Below are 24,328 nucleotides of genomic sequence, written 5' to 3' on the forward strand. Positions count from 1 at the left end.
TACTGGTCAAAGCCCCACCCCCCCCATACAAACATTGACAGAAGCTGTGTACAGCCAGGCAGCGAGAACACAATGTGTCCACTATATACTGAAAATCCAAACTCCGTGTTGTACGGGCGACTCAGAAAGATCCCACTCATCTTTACTGTCGTAACCATGGAACAGCGCAGAGTGGAAAATGTTCGAGAGTCCTTTTATTTACGATTTAATCCGAGCAGCAAGGTGCTCAAAACATTTGATGTGGTGTCGATCTGCTCAGGTATGAAAAGAACGTAATAGTAACCTGGCCAAAACATTTTCATTGCACCGTTTGAGGACTTCGTCTAACACCAGAGCAGCAGCGCAACGCGTGCTAGAAAATAGAGGGCGGACAGGTGGGTTTTAGTTGCTGCGACTGGAACTGATCTTTTCTGACAGTGAAGCTGAGCTCCATCATGGGGAGTAGCCCGGCCAAGGGAGTGATGCTCTGAAGCCTTTAACCTGACTGGCAGGTTTGATAACGTCTGCTCCTGCAAAAATTGTCATCCAAGGTGGAAGGGAGCGCAGAGCGACTCGCTCTTTTCACGGGGGACACTTTCATCTGTCTGCCGGGCCGCCGCGTTGATTGACGGCGCTCATCAACCAGGAAACACTTTTCCGTGTCGGTTGTCAGCGGGTGACGGGTGTGGAGCGATCTCTCTGTCACTCGGTCTCTCTCGCCGCTCTCCCGCCTCTGGCGTCGCTAAGTGTCTGCTAATTGATTGTCTCAGGGGCGGCCCGCTACCAGGGTCCTGTCAGTTTGGCGCGCGTCTGAGCTCAGAGGTCGCTGGCCTCGGCCCGCTCGTACAGCGCCCGCAGCTTCTCAAAGCGGGGACCCCACTCCCCGAGCGTCTCCTCCCTCCTGCCCTCCGCCCCGCCTCCCCCATCCCCGCCACTCCCCCCGTCCAGCCCCGCCGAGCTGAAGGAGCTGAGGGAGCCGGCGGGCGAGCCCCCTCCCTCGGTGGAGAACACCTGCAGGGAGTCGAAGGGCCCCGTGTCCGGGTGCTGGTCGGCGTCGCGGATGATCTCGCACAGGTAGCGCGCCAGGTCCTGGCTGGAGAAGGACAGGGAGCGCCGCGCCAGCTGGGAGGGGCGGGCCTGGCCCTGGGCCGGGAGCCTGGTGGGGGGCACGTCCCTGCGGAGGCTGGCGTTGGTGGTGCCGTTGGAGGAGGTGGAGGCTGCCGAGGGGGGCAGCGTGGTGGAGCTGGATGTCCGGCTGAGGGGGTCCAGGGACTGGGCGGCGGGCGGGGCCGGTGGTGCCTGGTGGAGGAGGTGGTGGTGGTGGTGGAGGGGCGGGGGAGGGTGGTGCAGGGCTCTGGAGCGGCAGTACTGGACCGACTGGGCCGGGCTCGGCTGGAGGGACTTCTGCAGCTCCGCCATGTCATAGGCATTCTGGACACACACACACACACACACACACACACACACACACACACGTGCAAAAGACCAGGAAGAGTCACAGTTAGCACAGAAGAATGAGCAAACACGGAGACGAGACATAGTGAAAGGGGGAATGTCTCGAGGGAGAAAGATGAGGCAGAAAAAATGAAATGTGACAGAGCGAGAGAATGAAAAAAAGAGCAGAAAAACAATCAGCTTCCCCCATTACGTTTAGTATGAATGTTCCACCTATTTAAGTTTCCAATCTATCTCCATTTACAGTCTCTGGGATGTAGTAGTAGTGAAGTTTCTGTGCGTGTGAGAACAAAAAGTGTAGGTGATTCAGTGTAGGTGATTCAGAAGAGATGAAGGGCGTCTCTCTTTCTATTCATGCACTGGTGCGGTGGGTTTAGGAGCTGCCTTTACTTTCGTATATACCGTAACAGCCAATCACTTCAGTACTAATGGATTCAGTACAGTAACCACGGCAGCTAAAATGGAGAAAGAAGAGAGAGATGTAGGAGGAGGAGAAATAAATGGTACACACGGAGGAGGTGTGGGATGCTTTGTAAAACTGATTATGTGATGGGTGGAAAGTGACGATTTTATTCCTCCAGAGAGCTTTCAAACAAGACTCTTGAGAATCAACGGCAGCATCTGCTATGCTATAGGGGATCAGGACTGTGTGTGTGTGTGTGTGTGTGTGTGTGTTTGGCTGCAGGTGATTTCCATTATGGAAGACAAGACCTTGAGGGTTTTTGGGTACTGACAAGGTGTGACAACAATCTGTGTATTCAAGTATTTTTTCTACTGTGTGTGTGTGCCACATTTATTTGTCACGTTGTGATAATATGCACGCTTTTAAGTACTATTGAGTGCTTGTGGGTTACAGTGGCTGTTGGAGAGACGAGATAAGCATTTTACGTGGGCCTAATTCAGATTCTTTGCCCAACGGCTCTCACACGATGTTGGGTTGTGTGAGTCATAGGCAAAACTAGACAGAAGTGACCTTTTTGTTCTGGGATTGTGTCTGATTGTTGTTTTGTCAGTTTTTAAACCCAGCAGAGCATCGGGAAACTTCTGCTTTTTCACAGAGTTTGTGTCGCACTAATGTGGGTAAGTTGCAGCAATCAACGCTTTGCCCCCCCCCCCCCCTCTCCCCCAGTGTCTGATACCCAAGCACATGGCCCCCATTACCATGCACAAGACCTCTCAGAGAAAATACTACAGGAAGGCCAATCATGATATATTTTCGAGACCTACATCCTGTGGCTATCCAGTGCATTAGAAAGTTACGCCATGAGGGGAAAGAGTCAGTTTTTGGCAGGTTGGAATGAGAACGTGTTGTGAGTCAACATCTACAGACAACAGTGGGCTCCATAAGGGAAGTAGATACTGAGTGAGCACCAGCAAAATACATGACAACAGAAACTCTCAAACTAACTTTCACTGTCTGTCCCAAAGTAATTTCCTGTATATCTTCAGTTTAATAAAAAAATCACCTTGTGTGAAAAATATGAACAGAAGAGTGGTCTATTTTTATGTTTGTAGAGCTCCAGGCCGCATGCTGCTTTCACAACTGGTGTAGCCAGCTCCATTGATTATAATGGAAGCGTTGTGATGCAGCAGCGGCTCTGTATATGTCTGCAGTCTGCATACATTAATAGTACCCTAACCTCAACTCTATGCTAACCTACAACTTAAAACTAAGTCTTAATTAACCCTCAAACAGGCCTAAAGAACTGAGGACCGGCCAAAATGTCCTCACTTTCCAAACTGTCCTCACTCGGTGTGTCGGCCCTCATTATATAGCAAGTACAAGAACACACACACACACACACACACACACACACACACACACACACACAAACACACAGTGGAGGATTCTATTCTAAATGTAATTGACTGGATCCCCTATAAAACTGCTACATTGTATCCACCGCTGTACCCCATCCACCCCAAAATTCTTCAAAACTGTTCAGTTGAAATATTTCCCCTTCATGCGAGCATGGTGCGTGTTTGTGTGTGTGTGCATATGTGTGTGTGTGTGTGTGTGTGTGTGTATCCGAGTGCTGGTGTACCTGGTCCTCCTCCCCGCCGCCCTCCTCGTCATAGTTGAGGACGTTCTCTCGGATGTCCTCCCAGCCGTCGTGGTGGGCTGAGACGTGGTACACGCCCTCCTTCAGCCCTTTGTAGCTCCTCCAGCGAGTGTAGAGGAAAATGCCCAGCAGCAGCACTGCAGATGAGACAGACAGTTGTGCAGGCTCATCAGTGCCGCGATTAGCATCATAATTTCAATGATTATGACCCTTCAGCCAAATTAAGGCACGGCCCCAGAGAGAGGAGCTATGCGATGGAGTTGGCCTTGAGCATCACTCGCACACACTGTGGGCTGAAATGTGATGAGCTGAAGGGTTCAGTTATTGCACCGCTGCTATTTAACAAAATACATTTCAAGGACTTCAAGGAGTTTTCTTTTTACTCAGGTGATCTGTTCCGGTACAGTATTACTTAACAACTTCACACACACACGCACACACACACACACACACACACACACACACACACACACACACACACACACACACACACACACACACACACACACACGTCCAAAAACTTTTAAAGCAACACCCTCCTTTTCTCTACTATTTACTGGTGGAGTATTTAATGGAGTATCAGGGAATCCCCAGGAGACCAGTTCAACCTCAGAAGGTGTTTTTCGCAGCTGAATTGGCGACAGCGAACAAACTGCGTCAACTCCAGCAGACACGGAGTAACATTAGTATCCATTTGGAGTCTTGTTTCAGTTTTTTTGTAAAGTTATTTATCTATAAATGTAGTTTTATTTGATTAAATGCTTTCCACCACAGGGCTTTGCTTACAATCTCATTGTAAACATGCTACATAATATATTATAGTTGAATATCATCTTTTTAATTCTGTTTGGGCATTTATTGAGAACTAACAGATGGACAGCACCAGCACAATATATTTTTTTGTTAGTCTGTGAAGTAAAATAAAGTGCATCTCAATATTCTAAAATGCTATAATTGTGGAAAAAGATGTGTTTTGTCATTTGTTTCATTGTATAAACACTTAGTTTGTCTTTTCTTTCCAGACCACATTCCTGTTAAAACACATAGAAATAATTCTGGTCACAGTGTAACTCTCCAGTGTCTCCCAGAAAAACAGGAGCGATGGATTGGGTCACAATGTGGCGTTCAGATCACATCGTTTAAAGGCCTCTTCCATGTCGATCGGTCACTAAATATATAAATGACATAACTCATCAGAGCTCAACATAACTTAACTGGCCAGTGTCAGATTTGCCATGACACTTACTAATACTCACACAGGGCTATTTAAATTACAAATTAAATAGACATCCTCATTCCTTCCCATTCGCCAATATCTCTGCAGTTAAGGTTAATTAGAATTGTGTGATTGCATGACAGGCCTTGCAGGCATGGAACATCCTTTAGATAACAGCCACGGCTGACAGTGGCGTACATTACAAAGATAAATTCATGGGATGCTAATGATGCCCTGGCCAATGGAAACAAAGACAATTAGTGGCCCAGCGTTTTATTACAGCTACTTACGTTCCTGTAATTGACAGCTTTAAAATGTGAATTATGCACATTTCACTTGCAGAGGTTGTTAACTTTAATTAAAAATGGGATACGAGAGAAAATAAGTGGCAGAGCTCAGAAAAAAAAGGGATCGACTTCAGTTACACCTTAGGAAAAAAAATGTAACTTAAGTAAAAAGCAGATTGTAGGCAGCCTACGCACGCGCGCGTACACACACACACAATTCAACCAATCTGCATGTAATTTCCCACTGTAGCATTGCTCGATGCTTTCAGATGTCTAACAAAGCCCCAGTGCCTTGTCTCATCCCTATCACCTCTTGCTTAAGTTAACACTTCACACTTCACGAGTCCTTCCATCTCATCAACCAGCTTTAGAGCCACACACAGTCTCACTGCGGTGCCATTGCTATTTCCCCTTGTTAATTCAGCGGCGCCTTTGTCTGAAGCGCTGCAAAACGAGCAACATGGAGACTCTTTGGTGCAATGTTGAGATAATATTTAATAATTTACAACCACATATGATTAATAGAGCCAAACTGAATGATTCTCGCAGTGATGCTTGTTTTCAAATCTATTTTTCGCGAAGGCTGTACATGGGAGAGCTGCCGTTTAATCACATTTGACAACAGCAGCGATCGGGTACCGCAAGCGATTTTCAACTGGCAGCACTATAAATACCCCGACTGTTCAAATCCCATTAATCCGAGGTGTGTTATCAATGTGAAAAATCTGTGATCTTAAACAATTCAAACACATCTTCTGAACACGCTCTTCTTCCCCATCAGCCTCTGCTTTCTCCTAAACCACTCGTCTTTTCTCCTACAACACAACTAAAAACGGCAGCCAATCCATCATGTAAGCACACCAAGAGACGGCAGTCAAACTCCCTATGAATTGATAACACCCCATTAAACAGCCCACCCTTTGTAAGAGTAAATTCACTCAGCCAGAAACCCGCTGCACAGTATAAGAGAAAAAAATCAATGTTCATTTGCTGTCAACTTGTCCCTTTCACCACAACTCCAGCGCCAAGCCAGATTTATAAGTTTAAATTGTTTCAAGAGATTCGCCGTTCCGTTTTGAGAGTGCCGCGATGGCAGTGAAGAAGACAGGAGGGAAAATGATAAACAAACTAAGAGACAGGAGACACACGTGGCTGGCGGCTGCAGAGAGTGGCCGTGATGTTACAGAGACAGTGAATTGGTAAAAACAAGGTCACAGGTTCAGTCCCCTACCTCGACTACAATGGTCCTCATTTACTGTGGGGTGCCCTGAGCTTCCCAAAGACAGAACCACTGAGCGCAGAGGTGGCTAGTCCATTCCAGAGCCGATGATAATGTGAGGCGTGTGGCTTTTAAAGCTCGGTCATCTTGAATACTACAAATAAGAGCATCAAGCAACTGTCGGCTGACAATAGGAGATAATGACACAATTCACTATTATTTAAATTTTAATTAATAATTAAACTCACTAATTTACCCTCCCATTAACAGCAAAATGATCCATAGCAGTCAAGTCTCAAGTCTTTGAGGTAGAGTCCAAATCAGGTCTCAAGTCTATGAGCAGTAATTTCAAGTCAGGGCTCACGTTTTTAAAGGGTAAGTTCAAGTCAAGTTGCGTATAGTAACCTGCCATCCAGTCTGCTTCCAACGCAGTATTGATGAGCTGTTTTCCTACTGTTGCCTGTTGGCCAACGCCTACTACAACTTCACAGCCAGTTATCCCTGTGCTGCAGCACATGATGCTTTAAACAGGTCAATGCAAAATGAAGAAAACACACGTTCCTTTAAAGTAAATAACTGTTTTCCGCTAAAGTGAGTTTCAGTACTGTATAATTACACTGTGTCTCCAACTAATGACAATTTATAATCTACACTCACACGTCCCTTGAGACGCTCAAACCCAGAAATGCTCAAGTAAGTCTCAAGTGTGCAACTTAAGTGCAACTTGAGCCCAAGTACAAAGTCTAAGTCACTGTCTCTACATAATGCAATAAAAGCTTCTGCTGCCGGTTTCATCTATTTCCTTGATAAGACAGTTGGTGGCGACAGCAAAAATGTAGCAATTCACCAGCAAACATGGACTCACCAAGTTAACTGCTGGGTCCTGGGAAGGTAGTGATATCGCTAAAAATGAAGCCTGGCAGCACGACAAACACAAGCACTCACATGATCATACAAGAGTTATTGGAAAAGTGAGTGGTATGAAGTCAAGAGGTGCATTAGCTAGCTGTCCAGATATAACTCCTCTGACCTCGCCGCTATCTATTGTTGAGCTCCAATATATCTGTTCGGTTTGCATATTCAAACTCTGTTGGAAAAAAATAGTCCTCTACGCATTACTATTTATTGCTATTATTTTTTTTCATAAGGTAGCCTGGGCCCAAAAAATGCTGTGAAAACATATTTCTCAGGTCGTTCATCATTGAAGAAAGGTTGAGATCCACTGGTCTAGAAATCGAGTTCTGGAATAAGATACAGGTCTATACAATACCGTAGGCTATGTGGATGTGCGAACAAACAACACACTTCACTTGGACTAAGACTTTCTTTTGATCACTTGGTTAAGTGAATATACAGCGAGAAAAAGAAGAAGAAAAAAGCCAGGATGTGATGTGAATAGAGGCCCACAGTGAAATCTGATCTTGAGCTGCTCTGAGGACGACTGTACTATTACTGCATGGATCAATGTGCATTAGGGCTTAGGCCTATATGAGGAGGGGTCTGGGGGGGAATACAGCCGATATACAGACCAAGGCGAAGAAACTGCAAATATGAGAAGTCTAGTCTTGGTGTAAGGTGCTGGAGTTTATGTCTTTATGTGTTTACATTCTACTCCCATCTGCAATTTGTGTCTGTAGGTGTGTGTGTGTATGCGAGTGTGTGTCTGTGTGTGCGTGAGACGACGTGGCTAGTGTGAGCTCCACGGGGAATTGAGCATGAAAGCTGGAGGTCAGGGCGTACAAGATGAATCTGCCCTGTTCAAAGGCCTTCTCTAGAGGGCAAATGAAGAAATGGAGAATTTGATCGGCATTGTGTGTGTGTGTGTGTGTGTGTGTGTGTGTGAGTGAGTGAGCCTGAAAAGAGGGATTATGTGTTTATTTGTTTACACTGCCTCCTAGGTACCGAGGTCTCTCTGACCATCACTCCTCTTTTTGTTCAACTTTCTCACTCCCTATGCTCAACTCAAACTCCTTCCCTGTACTGACGGCCTTTAAAGTATTAATCTCAAAGATTTGCATTTGGATAAATATCTGTTAAATCACTATCGCTGAATGAGGTAATGCGATGGTGATTAAGCATCCGGCCCACTGATGAAAGCCTCATGCATTTGCAGTATTACGAACTGGGTATATGTGGCAACACTAACGGGAAAAAACACAAACAGTTTGGATCTCTAGATCTACGACAAGTGAGATCCAAGAACACACCTGTAATTACCGCTTATCGCCGTCGGAGAACCAAACAGAGATCTTCAAGACTGATACTTTAACTACATCTGTTGGCAGCCACCAGAAGTCAAACCCTTAAAGGAGCTGTATTTAACATTCAGAGCATTGATATAGCAGCGAACAACGACTTGCTGTGTGAGTTGTCATGTCTCCCTGAGCAGAGAATGAAGTCGCTCTCCCTCTGTGTGTGTGTTGCTATCAGAGCTTCTCCTTGTTTTGCTGACAGAGCTGGGCACTGCTCTCCCACCCCTCAGGTAAACACCGACCCTTCTGTCAGCACGTTTGACATTGTTTGCGCCGGTAGCAATGTTAGCTGTAAGCCGCCGGCTTGTGCACGTATGGGAGAAGTTTGCCTTCAGGGTTTATTTTCACGCACATCATGCTATTTTCCTAAACCTAACTAAGCAGGTATATAGCCTAAACATATGGAGATTTCTGACAGAAAGCCCTGAAGGCAAAGTAAATGTCTCTGACGTGCCTGGCTCGTGCCTGGCCTGGCTGTTCCCAATCTCATGTCTTGCATCTTCAAGATAATCCTGGACCTCCAGTGGGTGCTTTGGGCAATCTGCACCAAACTCAATATTACAAGATCTCACAGAAACCAAATCACTTCACCATGCCAGTCCTAGTAAGCACTGGGACCGTTTGAAACAAACTCGAAAAGGCCCATGTCAATTGAATGCCCTGCAGAGGCCTCTCAAGAGATCAAACGCCGCCCCTTTTATTTAAGACCGGCAGCACAACATGGCGGCGTGCGGCTCTCTGATGAGCAGGGAAATCCATTGTACCTCAGTTCAAATGGCGCTGCTGCGGAATGAGTGCGCGCGTAATGGGATTTCCAGTCAGACGATCAATATCCGAGCTGCCCTGCAATGAGATCAGTGTCTATGAGTACATCAACACAAGTCAATAATGCTGTATGGATTTTAGCCTCATCAAACTATAATTCTGTTTACCGCAGCCGTCTGTCTCTCTGCGCTCAATTTATCACTTCTCTTCTTCTCACTGCTCAGGTTTTGTTCGTGCCATCGTACCAATTTGTTGCTGATAATAACCTGTTTTAGTTGTGATGAGGTTTTTCATTGGTTCCTAGCATTAAATGACTACGTCTAATGATGGAGTTGAACAATGACAATTCACTGATTGCTTCGGTGTTTCTTTCCAGCTCAGTGAAGCAGTGAAGCTCCATGGAAAGGGAATACAATACCGAATCCAAGGGCAATAGCTGTCCAATACATCAGCTTGGTCCACATCTTTCTCTACCCTTTTCTCTCTAAAAGGTAGCTTGGTTTAGTGTCAATTTCTATTGTGTCCTCTCTCTGTTTGTCTTGTCTATAGATCTAATTGAGCCCTTCCTAAACTCACTGCTCCTCCTCCTTCCCCTCCACTTGTACAGATAGTCTCAATGTTTCACACTTAAATATACTTGTATCTCGGCTGCACTCTTAAAAAGATGCCGATATGAATATAAATTCACTCTGACGTGCAGTTTGAACAATATCATACAAACAGGCAGGGGAGTTATGGAGAACCTCTGCAGCGCCAAATAGATACTTTTTTACTTCACAACGTACTTTTCATTCCGTTTATGTTTTCCCTGAATACCTCACATCAGCATGCGCCTCGGTTCACTGAACTTTGTTATTGTCTAGTTCAGGTAGAAAAGTCACCTCCTCGGGCATGTGAAACTTCCCGATCGTCCAAAGCAGATATGGAGGTGTTCAGAGACGCATTGGGACACATTAGAGTTGAAATATGAATGCAAAGAGTCCAGTCCACAAACAGCAACTGCAGAGATCAACTATCTATGGACGGTTAAGTTTTGAAGAAAGTACTGTAAGTTGAACAAGAGGAAGACACAATGTGCACTGTGAACTTTATTCTCCATCTGCTCTTTTCTTTGAATTATTTTTAACAATGAATGAAATGAATAATGTGCTATGGATCATTGAAAGCCTGAGAATTCTCACCGACATTGCACTATAGAGCGTTTTAGCTTCTACCAGCTCATGGTTTATGTTTTACAGCACACAAATTTACTGTTTATGAAAAAAAAAAGCATGATAAACCCACTGTACTGGATGCTACCAAACAACTAACAAACACAGTTAGCAACTAGCAAGTAAAGAAAGTCGAGCATCCTCCAAAGAGCCAGTTATCATACTTGGTGGAGACCAAAATCAGAGCTAAAGAGAGAGTGACTACTGGACTTTCATTCACCGGCTGGCCAGGAACACAACCCTAAATAAATGCTAATTTCACATCTGCTGGATGTGTAAATACCAAAATGTGGCCAAAGAAATGAACAAACAAAACAAAAACAAAGCCATGTGGCTTTTAAATACAGACATTTTTCAACAGCAGTTGATCTTAAGCCCAGTTAAGATCTCAAAATTGCTATTGTAATATACGGTTACCGACAGCCGATCTAACTGTGACGACCAGGTTCATCTTTCTTTCATAGCAATAATTAACCTCTAAAGATGGAAGAGATGAACATTTGAATCATTACCGTACAATGTTCCCTTTCAAAGTGCAATAATAGTCCTATAACTGTTTGAGGAACATTCAGATGAAATTATTTTAATTAACTGGCCAACAAAAGCCTCTGATTAAGTCTTCATTCAACCAAACGTATATCAGTAGAAAAGAAAGTAAAATTATGCTAAACGTAGTTAAAATGGGTTATTATCGATATAAAATACATCACGGAATGCAATATATACGTTGTACTAGACAGACGAGCAAATAAATCAAAGCTATGAGAATGTTTTGAATTTATTTTTATTAAATGCTGTTGTGATGCTGATGCATTGGTCTTTTCTTCAGTGCTTTTGGAAATGTTTGCGTGAGAAGTGTGTTAATGTAAAGGGTCAGAACATTAATCTTTCCAAACGAATCACAGACTAAAATGACTGAATGCATACATGAACTACTTCACCTTTCCTCCACTGAAAAGGAGACTTCCCTTTCAAGCTAATTATCTTTGACTTAAAATCCTTGGATCATAATGTACTCTCGTCTTCCTCCGCAGTACATCCAGCACCACATGGCTGAAGACGGTATTAATGTTCTTTCAGCTGGAGAGATTTGGGTGTTCTGCAGAATATGAAGAAGGATCTGGTGGGAGACTCAATAAGGGGCTGTCTATGCTGTGTTTAGTCAAGATTGAAAAGATTGGGGCCCTGAGCGTCAGACCACCCCCTTTTGCAGCACTTACACAGCAAAGATCGACTTTACTTTAATCATTTAAGTGAAATTAACTGTGTTTTGCTTTTGGGCATTGTAAGCTGATTGTCTTTGTCTCGATGCTGCTGTTTTAGGCAATTAAAATGGCAGTAACCTCAATAAACATTGTATAACTTCAGACAAGCTAGGATCATGTGCACATCGACATTTTGTTGCTTGTCCCGCTGCTCATGTACTGTATATATAAGACATGCTGACATTTAGGGTATTATAAAACCTTGTGGGTATCATGATCCCAATACATTCTTCTCACATTGGCTTTGTCCAAGATCCCCTTTGTGAGAGACTCGTGAGAGTTACTCTATATGCCATTGAAAATATCAGGTCTTAAAGAAAGTACTCTAGTTCCAGGCAGTTCTACCACATTTCAACAGTTTAATTTGTGGACTAAAGATGTGTCATGGGTTCAAAAGCATTTGATCAGGCAGTAGTTTTATTGGCTCTAAACCTAAGTGGTTTTGTGGCCTGAACCTAACCTCCTGTGAAGACAGAAGAAGATTTTGGAGAGACACTATGCGTGCAACGGAACGTTTATTGACACGCCGTCACTGAAAGGTGTGAAACTGATGCTAGAGGGGTACATAGAGCGTCCCAGTTTGAAGCTTATTGCCACTGACCAAGCGGCGGTATTTGGCGCATTGGTCTGATAATGTGTTGGGGAATCAGCTAAATCGTTTCACTGAAGAAGAATCGTCACTCTGAAGTGCAAAACACACAGTCAGCTCTTCTTTAACCGTCCGTCTTTGGCCGAGAACAGACTGAAGACACTAGAGTGCATGCTGGAGCACATTAATTCAATAGCCAAGTTTCACTTTGGGCAAGTTGCTTACAAAATTAGTGTAATTGACTAATCGATAAAATGTGTTTAACGACTGGATGGCTGCCAACTTCCTTCAGCTGAACAGGGAGAACACTGGGGGATTGGTTGTTGGTGGTTGCTGTTGCTCAAGCCCATAGCCCCTGGTTTATTCGTCAGTAGTTAGAGTCCATGCAGCTTTAAACACGTGGCCAGAGTAAAAAAAACAAGTAAATGTAACCTTGTAACCCAGCTTTAGAATCATATCAGCAGCATACTTTTCCAGTACAACACAAGTTCTAACCAGGAGGAAAAGTTCAGGCCATATAATTCAAGTGCTCAGAAACCTCAATTGGTTACCTGTTGCTTTCAGTGTATAATCCTCTTTTTGGTTTACAAAGCACTGGCTGGTCTGGCTCCACAGTGCATCTCAGACATGCTGCCACTTTATAACCCCAGCAGTTCTCAGCTCTCCACAAGGTGGAAAAATCCCCCTATGTGCCTGAAGCCCTTTCCAAGTCTAGTGGGGTGGCATTCAGTATTTATGCACCTGAGGAATGGAACAGTTTGCCTGCTGATCTTAGACGTGCTTTGACGCTGTTCTTTAAAACAAACTGAAAACCTTTCTTTTCACTCAAGCATTTTCTTAAATTAACCCACCTTATTTTTACAGTATGCTATGTATGTATTTATGTCTTCTTATTTGCACATTCTTTCTTTTTTTTTAATGTCAAGCAGTTCGTCATGTCAACTTACAAAAACACTTGTTTAGCATCAACTAAAGGTGAGAAGCCTGCCACCTGATTGCTTTGCACATTGCTCTCCTGAAATGAAGACCTTTGGTGGTTTTGAAGTGAATCCAAACCCAAAATGGCAGCAGCTAGCAGAAGCAGCCCAACTCACAGTTGGAAAGGAAGAAAAGCCAAAGTCAACTTTTCTATTTTTCAATTCTGAAGCTCTCCATTGGCTGCCGGATTAAAGACTATTTAACATAAATAAAAAACTTAGTTATAAGTATACAACATGTTGAATGCACAAAGATAACCTTGGAAACAGCTTCACCTTAAAGGAATTTGATGTGATAGAATCAATGGCAGCAATCACTACACTGACTGCTTCGCACATCTGGGAGAGGAGATTGTACGGCTATATTCAATATGTAATTTATTGACCAACTTCGGTGTCCTTAATCTGATATCCGTCTCTACTCTCCGCACCCTGAGTCTGTCTGGCGGCTGCAGGCCCCTCAGAACCACCATGGTTCTACATCCTGATGACTTGAGCGGTCTCTCACAAATAAGTGATTTATGTGGGTAGAAAAGGTCTGTCAATAATGTTAAGCACATATACATCTGCTTGTGAGCATGCAAACACTACCAGTTTGGTCCTTTCAAAACAAAAGCCTAAACGCTACTTTCAACATTAGGGTCCATGTGATGTAAATCTTGTCATGTGACCACGATCACCTCAGCGTCTGTGCAGACTCATCCCTCTGCTACGAAATAGACACCACCCTTTTTCTTCAAAATGATAATTGAAAAAGATTTGCACCGCAGCTGCATGTATGAACATTTCTGACGGAGTAATTTTTGAGTTGTCTCTCGTCAAAGTTAGTTGAAAAATCTAAAACAGTACAATTCTGTATGGTTTCCTGTTGACAAACTGCAAGGTAGGACAACAAATACGGCTCAGAAGAGCTTCACAGAAAACAACCTCTCTGCTAGATGAACTGTGAGTGTAATGTAAGAATGAAACACAAATGTAAACTTTCTTTTATAGTGTTTTTTAAGTTCATCTCCAGTTAAAAACATTTTATTTCATTATCTTTATCCATAATTTTGAAATAACCTGTTTTTTACCTTCTTTGTATCCAATAATGTATTTATCTTTGACTACAATTTCATCTTACATGATCCTCACAGTTAAAATAAAGAGTTTATCTCGCACTAAACCTTCTGCATTCCTTTAGCCTTCCTATCATTTACTCACGTTGTTGCAACAAAATAGATGACTTAAATCTGTTTTCGGCAAAGGAAGGTAGCTTCAAGTTATACACGCGAGTATGTCAATGTCAAAGAAACACAGTTATTGCATTTAATTAAGAATAATATTAAGCAAATGTGTTAAGAGAGAAATAGCAATAGACACCCAAGACAAAGGTGAGGAGTTGCATGTAGAAGTCAAAGTCAGCAAATTGATTTATGAATTCCCATCGTTGAGTGTCAAATCAATATTCAAGCTTCATGATGAATTCAGAAAGCAGGTTATTCATCATTAATATTGTTAAGAGATAGATAATTGGACTTTGACTTGGTTTGAGTGCCGTGCCGGCATTTCTCAAATAAAAAATGTGTTCTAAACCATCCCAAAAGCACCCTGAGGAATAACAAAACAGCTCCGAGACTTTTCTTTGAATGAAACTGTTCAGACCAGGGGCATTAACTCAACTAGATCAATAATGAATATCATCTGCTATTATATGTTTTGAAATGGTTGGAAAAAGTTGGGAAAGCAAGAGAAACGACCGAAATCTGAAACAAACAAACATAGTCCTGAATGTTCCCTCAGGTTGTTAATTCTTTTTGATAATTTTTTTTCCCAATTTGTATTGATTAACAAGAAGAAAAGGCTCTACAGCTCTGTAAGGCTGAATGTGAACATCATCATGCTGATGAGTCAAGGTTCATTTATGATCCTTCTACAACATAGGGTTTCACAACAAAAAGCTACAGTCCTTTTGAGCTAAGAACAGCTATTATTTATGATGGCGTGTGGAGGATGAGTGGAGCTGCTCTGTAGTCTGGCGATATGACAGCGGACAGAGCAGCGGACGGGGAATTGTCTTTTAATATCCTTTGGGCTCAGGCAGGCAGCTCACCGATATCACTGATGCTAGGTAGATGGGTACCAATGATGTTCGGGGATGGATTTAGTCACAAGCTAAAGTGCCCCCTCCTGTCCATGGCCCTGCACCAACCATGCCAATTTGTTGTTTCCAGTCGGGATGCTTTCTATTGCTCCTCTGTAAAAGTTGCCAAGAACTTGGCACAGATATTTAGCTTTTTTAAGTTTCCCTAAGAAATACAGCCGTTTCTGAACTTTCTGAAAAACAGGGCCAATGTAAACCTGCTGACGGTTAGCTGGTAATGTTTAACAGGTTTGCTAGCATGTCAACATGCTTAAACTATTTGTTCTGCACGTATTTGGTCTCAAACCAAAGCATTGGACAACTAAAAATAGAGGGGAAAAAGGGGATCACTAAAGATATTTAAATCTGCGGGTAACATAAATGTCTGTATCATTTGATTTCATCATTTCATAAAATGTCTACATCATGGTGGTGCAAGAGGAAAGTCAGGGGATCAAATATTTAGCACAATTCATCCTCTGGAAATCCTAATTTTGCTGCATAAAGCCCGACTCTATGTATCCTCCTTTTTCAAAGTTGACCATACAAGACTTGACAATAAGATCAAAGTGAATGTCTTAATATGAATTCTGCTTTAGATTTTGTCTTTAATCTCGTCATAAAATTCTCAAAAGAACATCCTTTTTTCTTCTTCCGCACTGCATCCAGAGAGTTGCCGCCCTCCTTTTGTTCTTTCTGTTCAGAAATTTCAAGACCGTACAAGCAATACTGGGTGAAGGAATAAAAAATAAAAAGTCTCTCTTGCTGCTACTTAAATTTCAGAGTGAGAAACACGCGACCGATCGAGCGCGGAATGCTCCACCGATTGAAATTACTACCAAAATCCCCCGGAGCATTGATCTCAATTTCTGCAGGTTTGGGTAAACAGCACTTTACACGCCTACAAATCATGTGATTAACACTGAAAACAGAGCTGAGCCTCAGCAGGATCAAGGTCGGAATGCCGCATTTAATACGATGCCCAAAGCCCCGTTTGAAGAGACACATCGTGGAATGAAGGTTCGAAGAAGAGGAGGAGAAATGATCATTTGAACTGTGTCTGTCTGGTCCCAGGGAGGGGAGGAGGTGCCCTCGGCATCACCAATGAGACAGGCAGACATGGCCGGCAGCAGTGTGACATTGACGCCATCCTTCTCAGCGTTGTGTATCTCCTGCTCTCCCTTCTCTCGCTGTGCAGAGCGCTGACTCCGCTTTGTAATCTTTTCAGCTCCCTCTTGTTGTTCTTCTGGTGCTGTGCTGTGTCCTGTTTTATTCTGTAGCTCTCTGATCCGTTTCCTTCCCTTGTCTTTAGAATGCTCTTTACCGCTCGGTTGTATTGTCCTCAATTAAACAAGGGGAACATGCCGTCGCACCGGCAGCTCATTCTCTGAGTATGACTTGCCCCCGAGGCACTTTCTCAGCAGAGGATCCTTCAGGAATAGGAACACAGAGATAAAGGTACGGGCGTGTGAATATTCAACAGGCAAAACAGTCAGACTGACGAAAAACATTTAAATAAAATGTGGATTTTAACAAAAGTCAAGCACACACCAGAATGTTGCAGTCCACTCACCAACAGGCCTGAGGCTCGCACAGTAGCACTGCAAAAGTTTAGAATCTATATTCCTTACCTGCAATTCCTCCGGAGACTTTCTGAGCTTTCGAAATAGCTCATGTCAGTTCTTTGCTGGCTTTAAGCTATATAATACAGTTTCTGATCAAAGGAACATGCAACTAAAAGACAGTCTTTTGTAGGCCCCCAAATAAACAAGGAGCCAACACAGTTGTTGTTTTATAGACTCAGTACTGTTATGTTCATGAACCTCCACTGGATTCAAGAATTGCTCCTTGAGCCCCAATTCAGGGGGTGGTTACCCTCTTAGATCAAACTGAGACAATTGCATTTCCCCCACAACTCGGCAATAAAAAAAAAAGGTAGCATAAATGATGCATCATGATACAGATGTCCATCTTGTCTGTCCTCAGAATCAGCAGCTGCCAACACTTTATCTCGTTACCTCCAAAAGCCGGTGGTTAGCTACTGCGCCTCACGCACAAGTGGAAGCCAGCGTGCAGATGTGGGAATAGAGTGGAATCAGAAACAGTCCTGAGACGACTTATACACGGAGTGAGAAGTTTTATTAAATTAAAACATGTTATTGAGCTGTGTGAACGGTTGTCAATATGTCTGTGTGGAATAATGAATCGCAATAACACAACTTTGATAGCAAATAAGCTCGGGGGGTTCTGTGGTTATTTCACTAAAGTCACTCCAGTTAAGAGTCTGCAAATAAAAAATACAAATGCTGCATTCAGATGGCTGTAAATAAGAAGTACTATACTAAAAATTGTCCCTTTATACTGGTGACGAAGTGACAAGACAGAGTTGTAATGCCTATTACCGACTGGTGGAAAAATCGGCATTATCATGTTGTTGAATGATAGTTTTGCTGTTGCAACAATGGACTAAATCACACATATTACCAATCTAATCCATTTTTGAAAATTCATGCGGCGATAACAGCATGTGCCATCTCAGGAATCCATTTCATCAAATAGAAATTGCCAAAAAGAAATGATGAAAAGCAGCATGAATCACCGACCAGAACTCAACGCATTAGCACGCAGACCCACTCTGGCAAGCGGAAGCCGGAAGGGGCTCGGGTCTGTCTGTGAGTGGTGATGTCATCGTTTAAAATGAGCACAGGGCGCTCTATCAGCGTCATTTGGGCTACGGTGTCAGGAGGGGGGCAAGCTGAACTGTTCAAACAAACTGACCCCTGCTGTGGGTAATGTCACAGAAAGCCCACTCATAAAATGCACCGTGACTGAATCCCACTCCAAACTCAATTGAAAAGCCGGCAGCCTGCTGACTTTTGACGCCATCAGGTACCAAGGCCATTATCTAAATTGCCTCGATGAGCTGTGTGTCACAGCCACTGCTGCTGCTCACCGTGTTGGTGAGTGGGTCTAATCAATAGGCAAAACGATAACTAACTTCCTATTGTTCTTCCGGATAACCAGCCTGCAACTGTCCAATTTCCCTCAGCAGCAGTGTCTTTGCCTCAAGTCGTTCTTTCCCTTTATTTTTTGTGGAAACTTCCCGGATGATTGTCCAGCCCACACGTCAGTGAGGTGATATTCTGCGTCTGGGCTGTGGATGAAGTATGAATGGCTCTGACATTTAGGACGCACTCCTCAAACGCACTGAAGGACCTACTAAAACCCGTGTTTTACCTTTGCCCGCCGTTTACTTCTGAACAAATATGCGCACAAATGATGTGGCTGTAGTTGTAAATGAAGACGTGGAGCTTCAGCTAAAAGGAGAACCATATAGCGATTATTACGTCCATTTCAAAGTGCTGTATGTTGTCAGGCCCTTGTTAATCTGAGTGTGATAACATTGTCCCTGGGGTCTTGCTATACCCACTTCCCTTTACAACAAGCCTCTCGGGGGAAAGGAAGGCGCTAATTATCAAAGAAATGTCTAGCACATCATTAAAAAAACATCTGGTACACTATCACCATCAGTGTGTGTGTGTGTGTGTGTGTTTGAGAGAGAGATATAGAGTGCTTCAACTTTATTCAGGTCTAGATTTCAGGTCTGTGTTGTAACTAAACCCATTTTTGTTACAGTTCCTTGTACGGGGATTCCTGCATTTGAAGTAGATCCACATCTGTGTCGACCTGCATGCTGATCTAACCTGTGGTCGTGGACTCACTACAATATGGAGTTACTTATTAGAGCTCAAGGACTTCCAAAGAACTACTTCCTGTATTTACTTTCTATCAGACTTAAAACACAAATGTTTGCAATTATGTATTTAAGCCATTTTAAGTTTTTCTTTTTGAATGTAGGAGGCTTACATAAAACAAAAAGAGCGTCCATATCTAGTATTACTTTGCACCACAGCTGTATTCTCACGTTATCGTGCAAAAATGCACCTTGTCAGAATTCAAGTAATGCGTTTGTGTCCCGTCAGCCAGAGTCCGAACCAATCAGCATCCCGCGAGGAGCAGCTGCTGGCGTGGTTTAATGAGACGACCGTTCAGTCAAAACAACAATGGCGGCTCCTAAAGAGGTTAGTGCCGACGCTGCAGCAGCATCGGTTATGTCGACTGGAGAGAATGTCTTCAAGGAAGTGCAAAGAAAAGCGATGAAGGCTTTTCTCGACGGAAAATAGGTTTTCGCTTCCGAATGGCTTCGGCGAGAGTTTGATTGACAGATGGATTATCAAATTACCTGCCAAATATTTGTTTTTGCAAGTTCCAGCTCGTTTCCGATGAGGGTTCTGTGTAACAAACCATCCGCCACCAAGTCACCTTTACTATGCAATGAGTAGGAATGGGTTCCTGAGCTGCCTAACAGAGACGGAGCGCAACGTGTCATACTGTAAAACCAGGCCTATCGGTGGTAAAAAAATTGCGTTAGTTTAACTTAGAAATAGAGTTAGCCTAAACTTACAGTTGTACAAAATGCTTGCTGCACACATAACCATAGGCATGTTGAGTGTCAGGATCTCCCACTTTTCACATGCCTCAAGTCTTATTGCCTGTATTTACATTTTAATTGTTTGGGCAGCTTATAAAAACTTAGTTGGGTTCTTCACCCTGCTGGTTGTGCATCCCACCACACCTGAGTGGGCGGGATCTAAACCAGGACTTTGTAGGGGACGCATTGTACATTGTGGCAACATACAATACACCCTATATGTTGATAGTGCATGCAGCTGTTTTATGTTGTCTGGCTGCAAATACACTGAATCTGTGCTTCCTAAATTTCTACAATGGAAATGGTGAGTGTTATTACGAAAATAGTCATAATGCACTGCAGTCTGGCGATGGGATAACGTCTGATCCCAGATGGATTCCTCTTTCCCACTTCTTAAGCACCTTAGGCTTCATAGGGAAAGGCAAGATGCTATCACAAAATAAACACGCAAACATAAGCCCTCCTGCTGTGCAATTATCTCCTCATTACTGTGTGTACAACATACAGTAGATGCAATAGCTACCTAGCAGGGCCATGAAGCAGATACAGATGGCAAACAGGGAGCTGAAGCTCAGGCCCACGTCCTCCCGATAGATGGCCAGCGTTGTCTCGCAGTGGCGTCCTCTGTAACCCTCCGGGCAGTGGCAGGTGAATTTGGAGGGTGACTGCGCCACACAGGTCCCCCGGTGACAAGGCCGAGTAGCACAGAGGGTGTAGACACAGGACTTTCTTGTCCCGTTCACACGGATCATGTGGCCAGGAGGACATCTGCAAAGAAGAGTGAGACACGATCAACAGGGAGCGGAAGGAAAGAGGAAAACATGAACAATGTTGAGCCCATTATGGTTTATTTGGTCGAAAAATGATCCAGTGGAAAAGGAACTAATCTGAAAAGTTGGTTTCGTTTTTACAAACATTTTGGGAATGAGGTAACAAATACACAAACACAACTTATAATGAATTATGTTGAAATAAGAAGGATGTCTGACATTTCTTATAACAGATGAATATTGTATAAAATTACAGATTTCAGATTAATTTAGTTTTGTAAGGAATGCATTTGCTTATAAAACAAATACAAATGTAATATTTATACTTCAAAAGAGAGGCATACAAAATTTGAATCAACAGACACTTTATCAAATTAAACACTAACATTTTTACATTAGGTCGACTTTGAAACAATCAATTATCACCTTAAAGTACCCAAAGTTGGAAATATAAGAGAAAGTCTATATGATTTGAGAGGAATTTGCATGTTTAAAAAGCTAATTGTACCACAAATATATAATCATAAATACATTTCTATTCCAATAACAACATGTAGTTTAAGATTGCTCTGATGTGTATGACGACAGATCTGATTAGGTGAGCGTGTAATAATCCCTCAGTAGTGAGGTGCATCAAAGAAAAACAGCATGCAAATAAAAATGGAGGAACAAGGGGACTAAAACAAATCATATTGAACGGATAAAGTTTTAGAAGACAACATGAATTTATTGGATTGGATGCGTATTACTATTTTCCACACTAAGAAAAAGTGACATACTCTCTTTGAGTCAGTGATGTACACCTCGCTGGAGAATGAACCGGAGGAGAGGAAAATGCTGACTGCGACACTGGCGGTAACAAGATGATTTTATGCAGACAGGGGCACATTTTCTGCCTCACTATAGAAAGCACCACTATAATTAAAAGCTCATTTGGGTGTAACAGCTCAAACAAACATTTTATGAGCCCATTAATTCAGTATCTCTTTCAGTGTCTGTGGAGCAGCTCCAGGCTCGACATTTTGATGACATCAGAGATGAGTCTTGCCTCTGGTCCATAGTGATTTGCTCATGCTTATAAATATTGACTCGACTATGAAACGGCAACATTACAGTCAAAATGGCACCGTAATCTAACTCGTAATTGTTCTTCCTCCACCATAAAACTAAAGGGTTAACTCACTGCACCATGTGCCAAAGTCTGTCTCTTCTCAATTATGTTTATGTGCAACTATACACTCCAGTGATTTACGTTCACTGGCAACATTTCAGAGGTTCTGGATGTTGGTTGGCGGTCTAACCGTCTGGCTTTGACTTCCTGCCACCGTGCTCTGTCTCCTTTGGCCAATTTTGTATTCTTGATTGTCGCGGTGAACAGAGGGTCTGCAGTGTGTTACGGCTTTGCCAAATGTGTCTGACTGAAAAGGAGAAAGCTACAGAGCTTTTCTTCAACATGCCTCATAGGCAGCAAATTAAAGCGGCTCAAGTTGACCGATAGCAACTGTCCCCATGCACAGAATGATGGTGTGAGGCGCTTTTACCCAGTGCAAAAAGCAAAAAGAACCTCCCCTGGCAAGCTGGATTGTCGCGATGTCACAAGATCACATGAGAATCCAGCGGGAATCCTGTGAGATTCATGTGATCGCACGTCCCGTCTCGTCAGGCTTCAAATAAGGCGGTTGTGTCCGGTATGCCGAAGTGAGGAGCTACTGTGCGGCTACGGGCAGCTGAGGGCGTGGCTTATATGTGTTTGTGTGTGACAACACGGAGAGACGACTGCTTGTTCAAAACAACACCAGCGACTGATAAAGACTTTTCTCTCCATTCAAAGAAAAGCAAAGATCTGCTCTGAAAGGCTTTTTCCTCCCGGCTGGCTTCAGTGAGAGTTCTGCTCTTTTCCAGTTTCCAACGGCGGCTTCTCATATGGTTCTGTGTCACAAATGACTCAACGACATGAGGCGGGTCAGGTTTGCCTCTTTACATACCATCAGCTGCCTAACTCATTCTAGGACTCCTCCGGCCTGATTCGATTTTTGCCATGAGGGCAAATACAAAGTGGAATGTCCAGGACTTCCAAAGTCAGTATCATGACCCCCTTTTCAGAATTACAAATTGTTCTTACTGCAGTTTCAAATACCAGCTATCATGACCCAGCTGCTTAAAACAGAACATTTTAAAAGGTAATTTGCTGTGGGTGGGATTAATAAACCATGACAAATGCTCAGCGTTCAGTGTGCATTATGCCGGGGTTGGAGTCTGCGTAGGTGTTGAAAACAGGACGGCCTGTCAATCAGCGAGACAACACTGCTTCTCTTTCCTCTGCTCTCTCTTATCATTGCGCGTCATTAGCCATGAATGGAATCAGTGCTATGAGTGTCTTATTAGAACCTAGATGAGCATGCATGCTCACTCACATTAATTACCAACACGTCCTCGTTCCTTATCGGCAGGTCATTTTCCAGTGACTCCTAAAGCGGCATGTATGACCCTTCTATTAATGTTGCGAAATGGAACTACTTGATTAGGTTTAGAGAAAGCTAAGTAACATGATTACGTGTGACTAATATAAGTCAATGTGTTTGGTTTGGTATTCATAAAGGACAGGAACAGCGGTCGAAAAGGTCCTGTGTTTGTTGGACCTATCCAACCCCCACCCTGCGAGGGACAACGCCGCCTGACTGCCTCCTTTGCCCTCGTCATAATTACTACGGCCAGAGGTGGTGATGCGTGGCGTTGTGGGAGTTTCTGAAGGCGGATCACTTCTGCTCTTTTAAAAGATCAGCTCAATCTCATGCTGTCATACCACTTGTGTTTTCAGTTGCACCTCGTAATATGCTCTTGCTAACTACGCTGCTAAATCATACCAAAGTTATTCAGGAAATGGTGCTGTTTAAAAGTAATATTCAGCGCTAAGTTGTGCCCGCCATCCCCCACACCCCTGCCAAGCTTTGCAATTCTGAAAACAATGTGTCTTCAATTTCACACAGAACTTAACACAGGCCTCTCACTTCAAGGCAAGGGTTTCGTCAGCTGAAATGACAACAGATCACACAAGCTGTGTAGTTGAAGTCACCAGAGGCAGAGGGACTTTTAACTGCTTATGAAACAGTCTCCATTTAATACTGATGCCTCTATATGACCTACATAAGTAAACGAGACCATCGGAGAAAAGATTGGCCATATCTATTGAATATCTATTTTAGTTATTCTTAAAACTTGTCATCTGATCTGACCCAGATCCTCACAACTTTAAACTTTTGGATTGAGATGAAAAAAAAAAGCCATTGCTCTGACCACAACCCATGTAAACTGCTTGAGGATCAATGAAAAGTGATGCTTGCTAAACCCCTCTACCTGGTGCTCCAGCGTCATATTGCATCTTATCATTGGGGTTTACTGCACATGAGGAGTGCAATCTGGTCAGCACCTTCCGAAAGGCTCACCAGCTGGCGCACGATCACGGAACATGAGGATGATCGCTTCGTTCAAGGTCATCGTAGTAGCCTCCTTTTATGAGTGCTAGTGTCAATAAAAGAATACACACAAATACATACTATTTGAAAACGGCATCCCTTTATTTATAGCGTCTGCTATCACCCCCCGTCCTCGCAGCGTGTCGAGCCCACCGGCTAACGGCAATCCCACAGCTTTGACGCAGACTGCTAG

At 43.3% G+C, this 24,328-nt stretch overlaps 1 protein-coding gene across 1 annotated transcript in view; it reads right to left on the reverse strand.

Moving 5' to 3' along the window:
* Positions 1-795: 795 nt before the first annotated feature.
* The window catches only part of LOC306735229 (neural-cadherin), a gene marked incomplete at both ends in the record, with an annotated part of 289,025 nt that continues 265,492 nt past the window's right edge, over positions 796-24,328 (reverse strand). Inside the window, 3 exons of the mRNA XM_079216680.1 lie at positions 796-1,410; positions 3,480-3,634; positions 20,416-20,660. Of these exons, the coding sequence (XP_079072806.1) occupies positions 796-1,410; positions 3,480-3,634; positions 20,416-20,660 (1,015 nt within the window). The remainder of the gene's footprint in view (positions 1,411-3,479; positions 3,635-20,415; positions 20,661-24,328) is intronic.

Source organism: Taurulus bubalis (genome assembly GCF_910589615.1).
Source record: "Taurulus bubalis genome assembly, chromosome: 4".
Lineage (NCBI taxonomy): Eukaryota > Metazoa > Chordata > Actinopteri > Perciformes > Cottidae > Taurulus > Taurulus bubalis.